The sequence below is a fragment of the Helianthus annuus genome, chromosome 1 (assembly GCF_002127325.2).
Source record: "Helianthus annuus cultivar XRQ/B chromosome 1, HanXRQr2.0-SUNRISE, whole genome shotgun sequence".
NCBI classification, from domain to species: domain Eukaryota; kingdom Viridiplantae; phylum Streptophyta; class Magnoliopsida; order Asterales; family Asteraceae; genus Helianthus; species Helianthus annuus.
The window spans coordinates 49366991-49386339 of record NC_035433.2 but is presented as its reverse complement, the minus strand read 5'-3'; the positions used below and the strand labels follow the sequence as shown (position 1 = coordinate 49386339).

The 19349-nt window shown below is 37.9% G+C and overlaps 1 protein-coding gene and 1 long non-coding RNA gene across 5 annotated transcripts; one reads left to right on the top strand and one right to left on the bottom strand.

Moving 5' to 3' along the window:
- Nucleotides 1-101: 101 nt before the first annotated feature.
- Nucleotides 102-2466, bottom strand: LOC110943951 (actin). The gene is made up of 5 exons (XM_022185683.2): nt 2327-2466; nt 2144-2213; nt 1406-1799; nt 506-1119; nt 102-416 (listed from the first exon to the last, which is right to left on the bottom strand). Exons 2-5 carry the CDS (start codon nt 2201-2203, stop codon nt 351-353), a joined length of 1134 nt encoding a protein of 377 aa, XP_022041375.1. The 5' UTR covers nt 2204-2213; nt 2327-2466; the 3' UTR covers nt 102-350.
- A 1544-nt stretch (nt 2467-4010) lies between these two features.
- LOC110943939 lies at nt 4011-10575 on the top strand. Of its 4 annotated transcripts, XR_002594956.2 has the most exons (6): nt 4013-4661; nt 4741-4876; nt 4966-5037; nt 5163-5214; nt 5345-5444; nt 10017-10575. It is a non-coding gene; the product is annotated as an uncharacterized LOC110943939 (long non-coding RNA). The 4 variants fall into 4 exon arrangements; XR_004866084.1 differs by lacking the exon at nt 10017-10575 and adding an exon at nt 5515-6038 and having other exon boundaries at nt 4011-4661; nt 4966-5214; XR_002594958.2 differs by lacking the exon at nt 4966-5037 and having other exon boundaries at nt 4012-4661.
- The last annotated feature ends 8774 nt before the right edge of the window (nt 10576-19349 follow it).

Here is a 19349-nt window from a genome sequence, read left to right as displayed (position 1 = left end):
ACAGTTTACACATATTTGGTCTGGTTAAATTAGCACCATTGTATTTGTATCAGCCTGCAATGCAAGTCCTTGTTCAAGTATAAACCGAAACTATGCTATAAGAAGTATTCATTCATAGAAGCTTATATCTCTTACAGCATCCACAAAACAAAAAAAAAAATAAGTAAATAAGTAAAAAAGAATGTCGTACATTGATCGATAGCAATTTATGGTTGGGAAAACTAGTTGGATAAAAAATAAAATAAAAAAAATGGTGCCTGCTGAAGCTCGTATTCTGGATGTATAGAGCAGGATTTTCGAACCCCAAATGGCAACAGTTAATAATCAACTATTTTTCTTGCTTGTTGCAGTTAGAAACATTTCCTGTGGACGATGGACGGCCCAGATTCATCATATTCAGCCTTCGCGATCCACATCTGCATTAAGTCATATCCAGTCTCAGTAGATGTATATACAACTTATTTAGTTATTTCCCACCATATAAAGAAAAAGAAAAAAAAGAGACCTGCTGGAAGGTGCTGAGAGATGCCAAAATGGAGCCACCAATCCACACACTATACTTCCTTTCTGGTGGAGCAACAACCTTAATCTTCATGCTGCTGGGGGCTAAAGCAGTAATTTCCTTACTCATCCTATCAGCAATACCCGGAAACATTGTAGTACCACCACTAAGCACAATGTTCCCGTACAGATCCTTCCTAATATCCACGTCACACTTCATTATCGAATTATAAGTAGTCTCATGAATCCCAGCAGCTTCCATCCCTATCATCGACGGCTGGAACAGCACTTCCGGGCACCTGAACCGCTCTGCCCCGATAGTAATCACCTGCCCGTCTGGCAGCTCAAAGCTCTTCTCAACCGACGAGCTAGTTTTCGAAGTTTCTAGCTCCTGCTCGAAGTCTAGTGCGATATAAGCCAGTTTCTCTTTCATATCTCGCACGATTTCTCGTTCAGCAGATGTGGTGAAGGAATAGCCTCGTTCGGTCAGGATCTTCATGAGGGCGTCCGTCAGGTCACGCCCTGCAAGGTCCAATCGGAGTATGGCGTGTGGGAGCGCGTAACCTTCGTAGATAGGGACCGTGTGGCTCACACCATCACCAGAGTCGAGAACAATACCTGAAAAATGAGGCAAATAGCATGCAACATAATTGCTTGATAATGACAATTGTAATAAATGTTTCGTTAACCAGGCCGGTCATCAAACCGGCCTTCTTGTTAAAACAAAATATATTACTTTATCTTTTATTGTGAATTTTTAATGTTAACAAAATACATAGACTGAATAAACAAAATATGGAGTCTGAAGTCGTAAATAAGTCAGTAAAAATATTTTGGAACCCGTCAGTCTAGTCTGGTTTTGAAAACATTCATTGTATCGAAAGAGTTGAAGATAGTACGTTACCAGTTGTACGGCCACTGGCATACAAGGAAAGAACAGCTTGAATAGCAACATACATAGCAGGAGAATTAAAAGTTTCAAACATGATTTGAGTCATCTTCTCCCTATTAGCTTTAGGATTAAGAGGGGCTTCGGTAAGGAGAACGGGGTGTTCTTCGGGTGCCACACGTAGCTCATTGTAAAAGGTGTGATGCCATATCTTTTCCATGTCATCCCAGTTGTTGACAATACCATGTTCGATCGGGTATTTCAAGGTTAAAATACCACGTTTCGACTGTGCCTCGTCACCAACGTATGCATCTTTTTGTCCCATCCCGACCATGACTCCGGTGTGACGTGGACGTCCAACAATGCTGGGAAATACTGCTCTTGGGGCATCATCCCCAGCAAATCCAGCCTTAATCACAACATCCACATCCACATCCACTTATTAACATAATTTTTAACCACTTAATTCTATACATATGTTTAGTCATTACAATTTTTTTCTATCCGTGTTGGTAACTAGAAAAGGTGGTGGATTAAAACAACAATATAATTTACCAAAAGTACAATTTTAAAAAAAGTGTGCCCCTGAAGTATAATTTAAAAAAATGAAAATGAAAATAACAAAAGCTTAAAATATAAAAAAAATAAATACATGTATAAATTTGTTTAAATTTGGGCCTCGAGAGGACGGGCCCTGGCCGGCTGCCTCCTCCTCCCAGCCGGCCATGGTTAAGTAAGGGTAATGAATGATACCTTGACCATTCCAGTTCCATTATCGCAAACAAGAGGCTGAATATCTTCTCCATCGGCCATTTTTTAGGATCTTACATCAAATGACAAGTAATTAAATAAGGTTCAATGAATTGATATACATAGGAGATTGAATAGTTTATAAACATATGCATCAAGGATCAACCTTCTAATTAATATACCTACCTGGTAAATTAAATTGGATTGTGGAGTTTGGAATAGAATGGAGTAAAACAAGGGCTGATGAATTGCGGGGTTAAATGATGAAATGTGTTGGTAGAAATGGATGGTTTCACGATCAATTAGGACCTCCTGTGAACCCCATTTCTGTTCGTTTCTTTTTTGTCCTTTTCAAACGCTTTTCTATTTTATTTTATATAAAAAATGATCATACACTCCCTCCCCTAAAAATTATTATATTTAACCCAACAATACAGTTAAATCGGTAACTTGTTTTAAAAGACATCTTTTCAATATAAAAATATGAGTTAAATGCTTGGTTGGTTTCTGTGGTTTTCAAAAATTGCAGACTTGGTCCTAGTGGTTTACTAATTACACGCGTAGTCCTAAAACTTGTCAAAAATGCACTCGGTTGGTCCCCAGCCCTAACATCAGTTAAATTTCTCAGTTAAGTCCATGTTAAATGACCAAAATACCCTTGCTTATTAACAAAACCCACTGCATCATCTTCATCACCATCATCATCTTCATCACCATCATCATTTGCATCTGCATCACCCTCAGCTGCTCCCACTCAAACAACAACCGTCGCCGCCACTCAAACGGAACCACCACGCCGTTGATTCAGGTCCGAATCTCTGTGACCATCCATGAACACCCGTGTCTGGCTCCGAACAACCAGACATCAGCGAGTATCCCCCGCCGTCGATCACCGAGCTCCGTCTGTCTTTCTCTTTCTCCCACTTCAGTCTCTCTCTCCCTCTCCGTCTCTCTGATCCGTCGTCGCCGTACGCCACCACCAAATGGTGGTGGCCGGCCGTTAAAAATCGAGGGAGAATAGGGTTGGTGTGGTGAATTTAAGATGAACGGGGTGGGGGTGTCTCACCGGAGAAACCCGTCGACCGATCAGCTGGAAATACAGCCAGAGCCGGGCTCGTGACTGCCGTAGAGACAGATGGAAGTAGGGGTGTGTTATAGGGAGGAGGAGGGTGCTTGTCGGAGTTAAAGGGGTGTGCAACGGCTCGATGGAATACGGCCAGTGCCGGAGAAGCTCATCAGAGAGAGTGGGGTGTCTGGTTTGTGTGTGTGCGGCTGGTCTGTTGCCTGCCTTAGGGTTATAAAATGAATTTATAGTAGGTGATGAAGATGATGATAGTGATGAAGATGCAGTGGGTTTGTTAATAAGGAAGGATATTTTGGTCATTTAACATAGACTTAACTGAGAAATTTAACTGATGTTAGGGCTGGGGACCAACCGAGTGCATTTTTGACAAGTTTTGGGACCACGCATGTAATTAGTAAACCACTAGGACCAAGTCTGCAATTTTTGAAAACCACAGGGACCAACCAAGCATTTAACTCTAAAAATATTAAAAGACGGTTTTTCTTTTCTCAAATACATTATGTTTAGAACATATCTATACTTTCTATAAAAGTAGAAATCCCGATAACATAAGAAAAGCTGAGGTGGCAGCCATACATGCTGTCCAATAAGCCTTTTCTTATGTCATTACTACATCATAAATCTTAATATAAAATCACTTTAAATTTCAAACGTCTGACATCAAACCACTGCCATATTCAAAATTCAATTTATGTTATAAATTCAAACATCCGTCATCAAAACCACTGCCCCTATTTAAAATTGTGGCTACAGATTCAAAATTCAAACCGTATACATATATAACATTTATGATTCTGGATCCACATTCAAAATTCAATCATTCTCTCAAATCGAGAGCATCTCCACATCCAATCTTCAAACCGTATACTTTCAAATCCAGAGGACCTCCTCGATGTGACCTTCGATTGGTTCAATTCGATGCTACCAGACGTCACTTTCCCCTTTCTTATTCCAAGAACGGGAGAGAAAAGAAGAGAGAAAGAATGGGGAGCCTATACTTATCAGTAATCGATTCTGTGTTAACGAATTGATGATTTTTGTGTTGTTTTTGCAGTATAAAGGAGTGTAGAGAAGTAGAAGAACCAAGAGGTTGTGAAATCGCGTGGCTGGTGCCCTAAGATCGAGCTTGCCGTCGAGGTTACGACATCATTTATCCGGTGAAGGTCACATCTTTTGTGAAATCGCATGTTGTGTGTTTGAGTGTCACTTGATCTGGGTTTGTTTATATTTTTTAGTTTTTAATCGCTTTTGTTGGAATGTTAACGGTTTGATCTTGGTACATTGTTTGTTTTTTAAATGTAAAATGGTGTATGCTTTTTCTTTCAAATGTTGTTGTAATATTCTTTTTCTTGAGTGAAGTTTTGGAAGAAGGTGATTCAGTGTCCGTTGCAAGACATAGCAATCCCTTTTTCAGGTTTTCACTGGGAATACAACAAGGTGATAAAGATCATATCTTGTGCTTTATTGTGATTTAATTTAGTTTCTGTATTTTGCTCAACAAGTTCATTCTTTTCAGGGAAATTTTCATCATTGGAGGCCATTATTTCTGCATTTTGATACCTACTTCAAGACTTACTTATCTAGCAGGAAGGATCTTCTGTTCGAGGATACTCTAGAAGATGATACTCTTTTTCCTAAACAATGGCTTAGAGGTATGGTTTTCATGATATTGTAACAAAATTTCATATGGTGTTGTGATAATATCTGCTGATATTCTATTGAGAGTTACTTTAATTTAAAGGTGGTGATTTTGCCATTTTGGCCCGTTGACTTACGGATGGTTCAAATCAACAAAAGCTGAATATATAACAGAGTAAAGTTTATTATTAAAGCATAACATCTTTTGAATTGTTTTATTCATAAATCTGGATTTGTTAATCTAATAATATTGTTTTGCAATCATAATTATCATATTAATGATTTTTGTTCTTTATAAAGAATAAAATTGTTTGCGGGTCAGCTCAGTCAACATGCGTCGGAACATCCGCTCGTAAGTACTGATTTCATTCTCAAATTCATATGTGAATTCAGAACTTTTTATTACATTATTTTGTTACTGTATGAAGTGCAGTCATTGGATATGTGTAATTTTTATTATAGTTTTTGTGTTTATGGTATAGGCGGCTTATGGGCAACAACCTTGGTGGTTCAAGCATTCAACAACTGCATCAACTAGAGAAACAACTGACTGATGACTTAGTTTTAAACAAAGAAAAGAAGGTTTTGATTTATTTATAATTTTTTAGGAATTTTATTAGTTTTTAGTCGATAATGTGGAATCTGAGTTCAGGATGCTATGGTGCACATTGGCCTGTCACGAAAGACATATAGATGTAGCACATAGGCTTGTCATGATGGACATTAAAATGTGGCACATAGGCCTGTCATGGTGGACATTTAAGAGATATGGCACAACGGCCTATCACAAAGGACATGAAACATATGGCATAAGGGCCTGTCATAAAGATTGTGAAAGATATGACACAAAGGCCTCGTCACGAAGGACATTAAATGATATGGCACTAAAGCCTTGTCACGAAGGACATTAAAGATATGGCACTAGAGGCCTGGTCACAAAGGACGTTAAAATATGGCACAAGGCCTTGTCACAAAGGACAATTAAAATATATAAGCCGCGATCTCATTTGATCAAAGGGCTTTAAGGTTTGAACATAGTTCATTACCTTTGGATAAGGAGTCGTAGACCACAACTGTTGTAACAATTGACGATATAATATGGCCCGTAGGCAATTCAATTGACATCACAAAAGGATGTTCCAATAATAATAATCATCGCACTGATGATATTAGTCATGATCGCATTGATCATATAGACTATGTGGCTTGGGTATAGCCTAGAGGTGTACAAAAAAACCGGTTTTAGAACCGAAACCGGTTTTTTTATAACCGAATTGGTTTAATAACCGAACCGCCGGTTATAGACCGGTTAGGATTCTTGGTATGAAAAACCGGCTAATAACCGAAACCGGTTTTAAAAAGCCCGGTTAAACCGGTTAAAAATTGGTTAAAAACTGGTTAATGGCTTATTCTACTAACACTAAACACACACATGGGCAAGTGCACCCATCGTGAGCGTAGTATAGCGTTGGTAAGATACCAAGGTCGTCCAAGGACACAAGAGCTTTTAGTACCGGTTTATCTTCAACGTCTAATCAAATCAAAATTTTTAGAAAAGGTTTTAAACATGAAAAATAAAAACTAAAATGCTGAAAATAAAAATAAAATAAAAAACAGATAGACAAGATGAATCACTTGGATCCGACTCGCCTTTAATATAACCTTTGATGATTTCCGCACTTTTGCACTTTTTAAGAGATTATCTTAGTTATAGTAGTAGGCCCATCTTTTGAAGGTGACGTTACCCTCAACTCAGTGGTTTGAGTTTGCAAGGATACAATCCCAAAGGGTCGGAATATTGAAATATAATTAATTTAGTTATTAATGCGTAAAGTGGTAGGCCCCTCTTTTGAAGGTGACGTTACCCTCGGCTAAGTGGTTTGAGTCAGGAGGGATACAATCCCAACTAGCCGGTTTAATGTATTAATAGTAGTTTACATATGAGGGGAATAAGCCATTCGCACCCCCGCCATCCAATACCAGTGGGTATTGAAGGAGGTCCTACTAAGCTTGACCCAGGTCCTTGCAGGATCTATACACTGAACAAGGCAAGAACCTTACCAAACCATTCCCTTAACCCTCGACCAGGTAGCCAACATATCTCTATATAGACCGTAGATATATGAATGGTGAAAATCTTTTACTTTATATAGACAGTAAAGTAATGCAAATACACCACGGACAAACGATAAGGAAGTTTCACCTTCAACATAAGAAACTAGTTATTAAAGTCATTAATACAAAACCAAATAAAAAGCGCAAAAAGATTAAAAATCAAAAGTATTACATTAAATGCTTGTCTTCACCAAGTGATGTAAGAGACTTAGCCAAACATGGCCTTTAATTGACAAGAACTCTTACGATCAATCTTGGATACCGAGACTACTACACACACTCTAAGGTGGATGATGGTGGTGGATGTGGGTGTTGTAGTGGTGGTGGAGTGGTGGCAAAGTGGGAGAAAGGTGGTTTGTCAAGGGATGTCTTTGAAGTGATCCAAGCACCCCTATTTATAGCTTGAATAGTAGCCTGGCCACGGCCCCGTGTCCGCTGGACACGGCCCCGTGGTCATCCTCTTTCTTCATTAATTGCTCTTGTCTGCATTAAGCTCCACACGTCCCCGTATTCGCTGGGCACGGCCCCGTGTGCAGAAGCGTATCTGTACTATCAAGATTTGCAAGATTCTGCGAATCTTAGCATTGACCACGCCCCATGCTGAGCTGGGCACGCCCCCGTGGTGGGAATAGAAGCTTCCATGGCTTTGTCCATTTCTGCAGACACCTGACCACGCCCCCGTGTCCGCTGGGCACGGGCCGTGGTCAGCCTTCTGTTTCTTGTTTTTGCTTGGGGAGATGCTGTCGAGGGGTTGGGCATGCCACATTTATTCCTTTTCTTTGTATTTATGTTAGTTTTTGCTGCATATTTGTTCCTTTAGTTCATTTAAGCTCGTTTGGTCCTGAAAATATAAAAGAAAGACAAAAGCACACTTTTCCAACATTAGTACTAAAAAAGGGTTAGTTTTATGTCTCATTTGATGTAATTTATATGTTGCATTTTACACACATCAAATACCCCCACACTTAAATCTTTGCTTGTCCTGAAGCAAAACTCTTTATTATGTGGCTTACACACACCCAAATGGAATGGGTAGAAGAGAAGTTTTGGGCTTGTCTTGAGTGTCGGGAATCCAAGATCTTTATTGGGTTTTATTTTTATATTATTTACATTCCTATTCGTTATGATTTATTTAGAACATTTTGTTAGTGCATTACGTCTATTGACTTCGTCTTGCATCATGTAATAGAATAGGATAGAGTAGAATAATCAGTGCACGAGGTTCGAGAGTCGAGATTTAGTGGTTATGCAAGAGGTTCCGCTTATATGGACAATGTCCATAAAAGCGAAACCATAGCATGTAGTTTCGCTTATATGGACATGTCCATATAAGTGAAACCTCCCCAACTATATATAGGTGCACTTGTTGTTCATTTGGCAACGGATCTGGAAATTGTAACGAAGTGCTGCCAAATTGCTTTCAGGTTGTAAACGTTGTTAAATCAATCAAAGAAGCATTATAATTAGTTTGAGCGTCCGTTTCACTGATTCCGCCTTTGAATCAGATTCACAACTCTTCTGATTGACTCATTCGGGTTCAACAACGATCCTACAAGTGGTATCAGAGCACAGGAGGAAGAGTTTAGCTCAATTGGATCTGTTTTCTGTCTTCTACACTTTCTTTTTCGATCTGAACAAGTTTCCACGGTTAAAATCGGCCAAATTTTTCACAGAATGTGTATTAGTGGATAATAACAAACCCTTGAAAGTTTCATATCAAAATTTGACCTAAAAATGGACCAAATTACCTTCAGATGTGGTTCCGCTTATTCGGACATTGTATGGTTTCGTTTTTAGGACCACATGGTTTCGCTCTTGTGACACTAAGTTTAGTGAGGTTTCGCTCCAAAAGTACATAGTTTCGCTCATGTGTACATAGGATAGCAGGAGAGTTTCGCTTATTCGGTCCAATAGGTTCCGCTTATTTGTCCAAACAGGTTCCACTTATAAGTCCAAAACAGGTTCCGCTTATAAGTCCAAAACAGGTTCCGCTTATTAGTTCAAAACAGGTTCCGCTCATTTGTCATCAGTTTGTTTGAACATTTAAAGTTGCATGTGATCAAAATCAACGACCGAATGATATTGTAACACATTGAGAGTTGTCGGTATAGTGTAATTGTTGGTCCAATTAGAATTAAAGAGTGTTGTCGGCCATTAACATTGAGTTTGCATGTGTGAAATTTGGTCCAATTGGAAATAGAATAACATCACAATTGTCGGCCATCTTCATTCATAACCCATGACATTATTAAGTGTGATGTTACGGCCCAATGAGAATTCGTTTAAAAAATAGTTTGTCGGCTGAATGTGATCATTAATATCAAACATATAAGGCCCAATCACATGTCTTGAACAAGAGTTTGGCCCAATCAGAGTATAAGGTTGTTAGATAACTTCATTTAATATTTGAGAAAGTCAAGTATGCGAAGTATAAATTTGTCGGCTTTGGCATGTGATTAAAGTGTGATGTGATATCAATTGAGTGTCATCGACCCATGTGTTAAAAGGGTGCGGCCCAATCATAGTAATTGGTTGTCATTTACGGCCCAACCACATTTGAACTTTAAGAACAAAGTGTCAGAATTAAGTGATTTGGGAGGCCTAATAGAAATTGAGGGTCTGTCAGCTTTTGTATGTTATTTGATCAAAAGACTCTAAGTCTAACAAAGCGGCCCAATCATTGAAGGTTATTACATGTGAAGTTGTTAGAATACATGTTATTTGTTTACATGAGATGTATTAAAATTGGGCGGCCAAATGATAGTCTTGCATTAATATTGATGTTGTCGGCCCAGAGTATCATAATATTTCATTGATAACAGTCTACTTAATTCTCGTCCCAAATCGTTCTAAGCCCATCCAAAAGGTGTATCACATCAGTCTATTTTCAGGCCCATTCATTCCGTGATTTCATCCGAACAACTTTGGATCGATTCCGCGAATCTTCGACAACGAGTCTTAGATTGATTTCACACACTCACTTTTACGCACTCAGTTTGTTAAAACTGATCATTTGTTTATTTGTTTGTTTGCTTTCAGGTTATTGACTTTCAGGTGATTAAAGATGTCAAACAACGGTGAAGAGTTCTACAACACATTTTACAACGCGTTCACTTCCGAATCGACAGATAGAAGATCTGAGTTGAAAGAATATTCAAGAGAGATTTCGGAGAATTTGAAGTTTGAGAACATGTACGGAAGCCAACAGAAGCCACCAAAGCTAATGAAAGTTGAAGACTATAACTGGTGGAAAAACAGATTTGAGGGTTGGGTAAAAGCTTTCGCTCCTGAAAGCTGGTTAAAATTGACAAATGGATACATTGAACCAGTGAAAGAGGGAGGATAGTTAATTGATCCAAAAGATTTCACAGACATAGACATAAAAAATGTTGTGGCTGAATATAAAATGATCACATTAATCAAACAGTCCGTGAGAGAGGATATTATTTCGTTACTTGAACAGGAGAAAACTTCAAAGAGTTTGTGGGAAGCGTTAGGGAAAAAGTGTGTAGGAAGTAATGAAATTGTCAAAAACAAAAAGAAATTGTTGCGTAAAGAGTTTGATTTATTCTGTTGTATGAAAAATGAATCTGTTTGTAAAATGATCGAAAGATTCGGACATCTGAAAATGGAGCTGGCCAGACATGAAATCAAATATTCTGAAGAAGAGATGGTGGATAAATTGTTTGATTCATTGCCCAATGATCAAGATTGGCAATACTTCGCTCTAATGCTGAAAAATACAATCAAGCCTGATGATTTAGAAGTAGATTTGCTGATTGAAAGGCTTGAAAGCCATGAGTTGGAGATAAAAAGATCCAAAGTCAACAGTCCAACTTATCAGCAGAATGTGGAACTTTACTACAGAGGAAATGTACCACAGGCTGGATCTCCAAGAACAACGTTCTCTGCAGAAAGTTCAAACTCAGTGAACAATGAAAGTCTTCACAGTGGTTTTCATAGTGGATCTTCTTCAAACACTTCAGACCAATCTGCTTCAAAGAATCTATTCCAGTGTAACATCGCAGTTGATTTGAAGAATGGGCAGAACTTCAGCGAAGAATTGGCAAAACAACAGATGGTTTTCTTGGCATCTGTACTTGAATCATATGAAAGCCTCGTTGCAGGGAAGATCGGCAATACCAATTTGATGAAAGAAGATTATGATCAATTAGACCCCGAGGAGATGGAACTAATGGATATAAGATGGTGCATGGCCAGTGCGGTTCGTCGAGCACAACGGTTCATGGAGATCACGGGGAGAAAGTCAATTGGTGGACCATCTACCAAACTAGGATTTGATAAATCCAAAGTGACATGCTCCAAATGCAAACAAAAAGGTCACTTCAAGCGCGAGTGCAGAAATGCGTATGCTGCTGATGATTCTGAAAACCCGTTCAATGAAGATTACTACAAGAAAGCGATTTACCATCAGAACAAGTCTGAGCCACCAAGATTGAAACAGCCTGAAGAAAAATCAAGGGCTCTTGCAGTTATATATGATGATGAAGGTTACGACTGGAGTCAAGTTTGCCCAGAAAAAGATGCTGTTGGGTATGCATTTGTTGCTGATGCTGATCCTGATAGATGGTGGAAAGCAGACTATGCAAGATGGGAAATTGGAAAATTAAACGAACCATTCAAAGAAGCCCAGAGAGCAAAACGATGGAATGAAGAATTGGAATATTACATGGATCCACGGGGTAATCCGGTTGCTGACCCATCAAAAGTGGATTTCAAAGCTGTAACAAATTTGCTTCCAAGGCAAGCTACTTTCAACACACGAAGGTTATCTGATAAAGAGTATTTGCCTGATTTGGAGAAGAAGATAAGAGAGGTTTGTGAAGCAAGTTTACCGAAGGTGGTAGAGATGAAGAAGAGAAAAGAAGAAGAATTGAAGAAGATGATTGAAGAAGTAAAAGCTGTTACGAAGACTGATGCTGTAGAGGAACAGAAAGCTGAAGAAGAACAGAAGATTGAGGAAGCACTTAAAGAAGGAAAAGAGGAGAACAAAGAAGAAGTTCAGAAAGCTGAGACAGAAGAATCGGTGCTGGAAGAGACTGAGGTTAGAGAATCTTCTGACTTGTCGAATGCTAAAATTGTCGATGAAAAAGAAAACAAGTGCAGGAATTGCATAGAAATGTGCAAAGCCTGTACTGAAAAAGATGACATTATAAAAACAAAAGACAATGACATAGTTAAACTTGAAAATGTTTTCACAACAAAATGTAAAGAAATGATTGAAACAGAAGAAATTTTGAAAATAAAAGTTGAAAAACTGACACAGAAATGTCAAGGTCTTGAAAAGGATAATGAGGTTTATCGACAACTGTGTACAGCAAAATGTGTCGATTGTGTTGAAAAAGAATCTAAATTTCAGGATTTACAAAAACAGTATGATTCTTTAAAATGGTCGAGTCAGAGAGTACAAGAAGCTTATGATACTTTGAAAAGCCAAGTCAAAAGTTTTGATCAACGATTGTCTGAAACTTTAGTCACTAAAGAAATGTATGAAAGAAAGTTTAAAGAAAAGCAAATTGAATTGAACAAGTGTGTTGATGAAATTGCTAATCTTAAACAAGTCTTGGCTGAAAAAGAAAAGATTGTTACAAAACTTCAAAGTTATCATAACTCTTCGTACATTCTCGAACGCATTTTCAACATCACACCAGATGACAAAGATACTGATAATTGCAAAAAGGGTATTGGTTCAGAATTTCATCAGGTATCCCCACCATTGAGAAACAATTATACTTTTTATGATGAGGAAAAGGTGGCAAAGGGTTTGAACATAGCTGACCAATTACCTGAAAGTATCGATGTGACTTACAACAAATCTGATGATGCTGATGATTCAGAGGTGGTAAGTAAGGTGGTTGATAGCGTTTTGAAAGATGAGTCTACAAAAGGTAAGTCTGAATCACAGGATGAAGATGAAGGAAATCTTTATGATGGATATCTAAAAAACACAAAATCCGAGAAAAATTTGAATGATGATTCAAAGGGATTGGTTTATACCATGATTGGATCGGACAAATTATTCTTAGATGTTGTATTCCCGATTCAGAATGTGATTTCAGAAAAGGTTGATAAAGTTTTCAAAATGGTTGAGATTGAAAAGTCTGAGATTCCAAAGTTTGCTGGTAAAGGTTATAAATCTTTTTATAACAAACCTGGTTCTAAGAAGAAAAACATGAAGGCTGGTTTGGGTTATAAAAGGAAACAGAAGTGGAATAAAAGTAAACAACAAAATTTGCAACAAAAGATGAATTTTGTTCAAGGGAAAAGCTTGAAAGAAGAGGAAAAACTCAAATTTGGACAACAGTCTAATGAGGAGTTTGATGCTATGAAAAAGAAACAACAACAGGCCAAGGATGTTTCAAAGAAAGTGTGTTTTAAATGTGATCAAATTGGACATGTTGCACGAAAGTGTCAAAATCCAAAGCCTGTTCATGTTGAAAAACAGAAATCTGAGAGTGTGAAACAAAGGTCAACCAGATTTGATTCGAAACAAACTTGGCGATACAATACGAACAAGTTTGCTTCCAATCAAAAATGGAAATCAAGCCCTAACAGGTTCGATTCAAGACAGACCTGGAATTCTCACACACCCAGATTCAAAACAACACAAAGTTGGAGAACATCTGTTGATATGACAAAACCTCAAGAGTTTTGGAAACCTAAAAATGTTGTTCAAAATCAAAAGGTTCAAAAAGAGACAAAATTTTACAAAAGAGGTACTCCGAAAGGTCAAGTGTGGAGTGCTAAGAAACAAGTGACGTCGATAAAAGATGTGAAAGTTGAAATCAAAGCTAAAAAAGTTTTAAATGACAAAGAATTTCCAAAATTGAATGAAAATTATTGTGTTGAAATGCCTAAGGTCCAACAGACCTGGGCTAAATTGTTCAAATAATCAAATTGTTGAGATGTGCAGGTGCTCATCGGAACCAAAGACTGTGAGAATCAAAACAGGAGCAGCCTGGTACTTGGAGAGGAGGAAGAGGTTGCAGGACCCTGGTTTGGTTGAACAGGGAGTTTAGTTTGAGTGTTGTCTGTACATAAATAAACAATATTTTCAAATCCCTAAAAACTTGAAAAATTAAAACCAAAAATATGTTTTTACTTTGTTAAAATTTGAAAAATAAAAAATATGTTTGTTTTTAATTTTGTTAGAATAAATGTTGATTAAATACGCCGAAACCCTCACGGCTGAACAAACATGATTACATTCATCAGATTGAAAAACGGTTTTCAAACTGTAAAAATCAATGTGTTGTAAATCATGGGGGGTAATTACTGCTTTTAGTATAATTCAGTGCATGATTAGCAGAACATGGATGTCGAGACAAAGCTATCAGTATCGTGTTGTCAAATTTCTTTTAATGATTTTGCATTTTAGGGGGAGAAAAATTGTTAGAAAATACAAAAACATTAGAAAATTTGAAAAAGCCAAAAACATGATAAAATTCAAAAATTTGAGTTTTGCGTAAAAAGAGGAAATGATAGAACATCAGTAGACAGTTACTGTACGCTAAAGATTTGTATAGTATAAAGTATTAAACAGTTTCACGAGTGATGTGTTGATAGGTTTTCGCACATTTAGTAGATTTATTTGGGATATAAACCTAAAATTTCAAACTTACGAAATTCGTGGGGAACACTACTTGGATATATAGGTAACCCCTGAAATCTCGTTTGAAAGGTCTCATATTCTAATATACTAGGTTTTTATACTCAATGATGTCTGGGGTATTATTCCGGGACTTCTGCTGAATGGAAGTTCTGACCTAGTCCTTGGATAATACTTTCCTCAAATGCTTGAAACACAACATAAGCCCTCAGCTGATTAGACAATAAAATTGATAATCATTGCCGTTGTAGCTAAAAGATCCTCTAAAGGGGACATACCGATATGTCGAAACTGATATCTCTCTGCGCATACGGAAGTATCGACCTGAGATCCCTCAGTCCTCGCATTACCTAATTTATGTACAGACATCATTATAGTATAATCACCTGTAAGACTGAAGTTTGAGATTCTGGATACGAGAGTATATTCAAGAGGTGGGACACATGAATGAGTTAAGTTTTTAAAACATCTAATTCGTATCCTGAATAGATTGAAAATTGTGTGAGAATTTAGAAACAGTCTATGTGAATTGTTTAATTCTGAGTATGAATTAAAGCTTAATGGTACTTGTGACTTGTCAAAACTGATATGATCCTCTGTCGCATTCTCAAACAAAAATATTATCTGTAAATATGTTTGTACATATTTCTTACTGTTTTATATTTTCAGAAAATACAAAAAGATTTTGATTTCTGCTTTATTTTTGACAACTGATGTCTGACATGCTGAGTTTTAAAACCTGAGTTAGCTGATTGTGTTTCTGGAAATAAAACAAGTTCATTAATTTGAAACTTGATATTAAAAATTCTAAAATTTCAAAAATAGTTTGTGATATCTCCAAGGTCATTAATTTGGACTTGGATGATTAACTATGGGGAATTTGGATGCTTATACTGTTAAAGAATCAGCTTAATATCTTGTTTGTTAAAATTGCAAAATAATTTGTAGTTTGATGATAGGGGGAGTGTTTAAATAGTTTGATTTGTCAGATTATGATTTTTTGGAACTTTAAAATGTTATTACTTATCAAAGGTATGAGTGTTTGCAGATAAGATACCAGACTACGATCCCGGAAGCAGAGTCTAAGGGGGAGTGTTATTACTTATCAAAGGTATGAGTGTTTGCAGATAAGATACCAGACTACGATCCCGGAAGCAGAGTCTAAGGGGGAGTCTGAAGACAAGCTGGAAGTTAGAAAGAGCTTGTAGCTGGAAAGCTAGGTGTCGATCCCTAAAAGCACGGAAGCTTGAAGAAAGGGGGAGCCTGCTGATGATGAAGTTGTTGATGATAAAGTCAGTAATGAGATTCTGATGTAAAAGTCAAAGAGAGAAGCTGATCAAAAGAAAAAAGAGTGATAAATACTTACATTGTTACAATCTGATTGAGAAGGCAAAATGATCAAGACTGAAGAGGTGTCATAACAGAGAATGGTCACTGAAGACTTCGTCAATATCCGAGGGGGAGTCTGTTAGTGCATTACGTCTATTGACTTCGTCTTGCATCATGTAATAGAATAGGATAGATTAGAATAATCAGTGCACGAGGTTCGAGAGTCGAGATTTAGTGGTTATGCAAGAGGTTCCGCTTATATGGGCAATGTCCATAAAAGCGAAACCATAGCATGTAGTTTCGCTTATATGGACATGTCCATATAAGTGAAACCTCCCCAACTATATATAGGTGCACTTGTTGTTCATTTGGCAACGGATCTGGAAATTGTAACGAAGTGCTGCCTAATTGCTTTCAGGTTGTAAACGTTGTTAAATCAATCAAAGAAGCATTATAATTAGTTTGAGCGTCCGTTTCACTGATTCCGCCTTTGAATCGGATACACAACTCTTCTGATTGACTCATTTGGGTTCAACAACGATCCTACAAGTCATAAGAGAAATTACTTATTTGGACATAACATGCCTTTTTAAAATTCTATTTATATACAAGTTCACATACCTCATGGGAGATCACTCAACACTCGGCCGAAGATGTATTTTTGTCTAACACTCGAGATCGGTATGGAACTTACTTCCACCATATGCTTGCCAAGCAATCAATCCTCCTCCTTTTTAACTATAAACCTTTTTAAATATCAAGAGGACTTGGGGAAGAGTTAGGCTTGGGTTAAAGGTAGGTGGTTTTGGGTTAGTGGTTCGTAAAAAGGGCTAAAAGCGTAAAAAGCGTCGGTTATCGTAAAACTTTTTGTTTTTGTGACTTTTATTCAAACTAAGCATTTTCAAACAAAGTTTTTTTTGAGGAACTTGTTTGTTTATTGCTAGACTTCATTTTTTTTATAAGGAAACGTCACAAGAAAACCGAGCTTTCTACTAAAATAAAGGGTTGAAAAGAAAAAAAGGTTTCAGTGGGTAAAGGGTGTTTGTTTTTGTGGGTTTAGAAACGAAAAGGTTTAGGCTCAAATGGGTTAACTAGGGGGATTTTGGGTAGGTGATAAAGAAAATGAAAAATAATGGTGTTGAAAAGAAAATGGGTTAGTCCTAATGCCTCAATCATTTACTTACTTGGGTTCAAGTTGGTAAAGACCGGGAATGTATCGTCGTGGCAAGTTCTAGGGTCGTAAGAACCAAGCGGCTATTCACACAAGAAACGAAAAATGAGCATTTAGTTTAAAGATGTATGCTTGTATGCTCAATAAAGGCTCAAAACTCACTTATTGTAGGAACGGGTTTATAATGTGATCAAGCATATATAATCAAATTTTAACTAGACTTGTCATGCCGTTTCATAATTTTCTTATGTTGGTTCTTTTTATCACGACGCTATCGGTTGTAAATTCGTAAAAATATAACCTTTTTAGAAGTTGTTATTCCCAAATTAAACCAAGACAAGTAAAAGAAAATTGAAAAGTTTTTGAAAAAATTTGGGGTGATTAGCGGTTCCAATAGAGTTTTGTGTAAGGCTTGTTATTAGGACTTGCAAAATTCAAGGTTTTAGCATCCCCCCACACTTAAATTACAGTGTAAAAAGGTGTTGAAAAACAAAATTTATGTTACTGGGCGTCTGGACACGGGCCCGTGTTTGTCCGGGTACGGACCGTGCTCAGATCGCCAATATCATATTAAATAGAAGGCTGGGCACGGGGGCATGTTCAGGGAGCACGGCCCTGTGTCCAGTTACCTGAACTGGGTATTTTCTGCATATCCTCGGGCACGGGGGCGTGTTGGGCTGAGCACGGCCCCGTGCTGAACTTGCTGTAATGAAGGAAAATTGTCGGGAGGCTCTGTTTTTGTGCATGGGGTGTGGGTTATTCTTTCCCTTGGTAACCTCCACCATTTCGAGTGTATTTTAACCATTACAACATCATCCAAACACCATTTAATACTTGGAAACCATCATTCATTAAAGAGTAAAATACGTAATTCTTAGAAAATAAAAACTAAACACTTGGATAAGTAGGTCATAAAAGTCAAGAAATCTTAAACCACAAAGAAGTCCTAGCCTAGATGTTTTTATTATAAGAACAAAATTTCCGAAAAGATGATTCTTTCGGTTGAGAAAGGCTTGTAGAACTTCTTTTCTGGAAAGGGCCCTTCACACATCACTAAGCCATTCTTCTATCTCCCAGGGGAGAAGGAAGGCGGGCTCATTGTCTTCCTCGTGTTGAGGAGGTGCGACTTCCACCGAAACCTCTTGTAAGGCGTCAAGAGGAGGTTCCGGGGGGATGTCATCCCATCCGGTGGGATTAATAACTTCTTGTGCCAAGTTCTAATCTTCTTGGGGGAAGATTGGTCCTATAGGAGGCATCGAAAGAATGTTCAACCTTTGGTGCAAAAGGTTGATTTCTTGGAAGCTATTTTCTAGCCCCACCATTAAATAGTTGATACGGTCGATTAGGACTTCTTCTACGGATGTCATCTCATCGAGTGCCTCTCTTAGCGCCATTACGTAACGCACAAGGGTTGCTTCGATCGAAGGCCTTCGTTCCCTGCGACTGTTCCTTGAGTGAGCTGAAGAGGTTCCACTATTCTGGCTTGACATTCTAAGAAAACAAGTCAAAAAATTCAAATTAATGAAACAGTAACTCCAGCCACGGCCCCGTGCTCGCTGAGCACGGCCCCGTGGCCACCAATCTGCAGGTTTTTAAAACAAGGAATTTTGAAGTTTTAAATTATTTTTCTGGCTTTTTAAACATTTCTGAGCAGAAATAACTTAAAACAGTGTTGTAAAACTTATTTTTGATAAGATTCCTTGATTAAACACCTAATAAATATCACAATAAATCTTGAAAACTTGGAGATTTCAAGCTTTAATGGAGGTTTTGAGGAGTTAGGGGAGAAGAATGCAATAGACAAAAGTAGTTAAGACAAGATGGTTGTTGAGAACCTTCTTTAGAATATACTTTATAGGGTATATGTGAAGATCCCACCAGATCTTTGTCTTCGGAATGGGTCCAAGAGTGTAGGAGTCTTGCTGCATTTATAGAAAACGACAGCACGCTGACCACGGCCCCGTGTCGGCTGGACACGGCCCCGTGGTCAGACAAGAATCTGACACTTTTTGTCCGTATTCTGACTTAAAGTCAGACACAAATCTTCAGGTGGGCATAGGGGCGTGTTAACCTGGACACGGCCCCGTGGCTAGAGGTTTTTATGAAGTTTTGTCTCTATTTCAAGGAATTTATCCAGATCGGCGGTTCCTTACTGGATGAAACAACACCGAAGTGCCTGAGGTACCTTAATTGCGCTAGTTTTAGACAAGAACGCAAGAGGTTATCGGAAAGGGTGAATCCT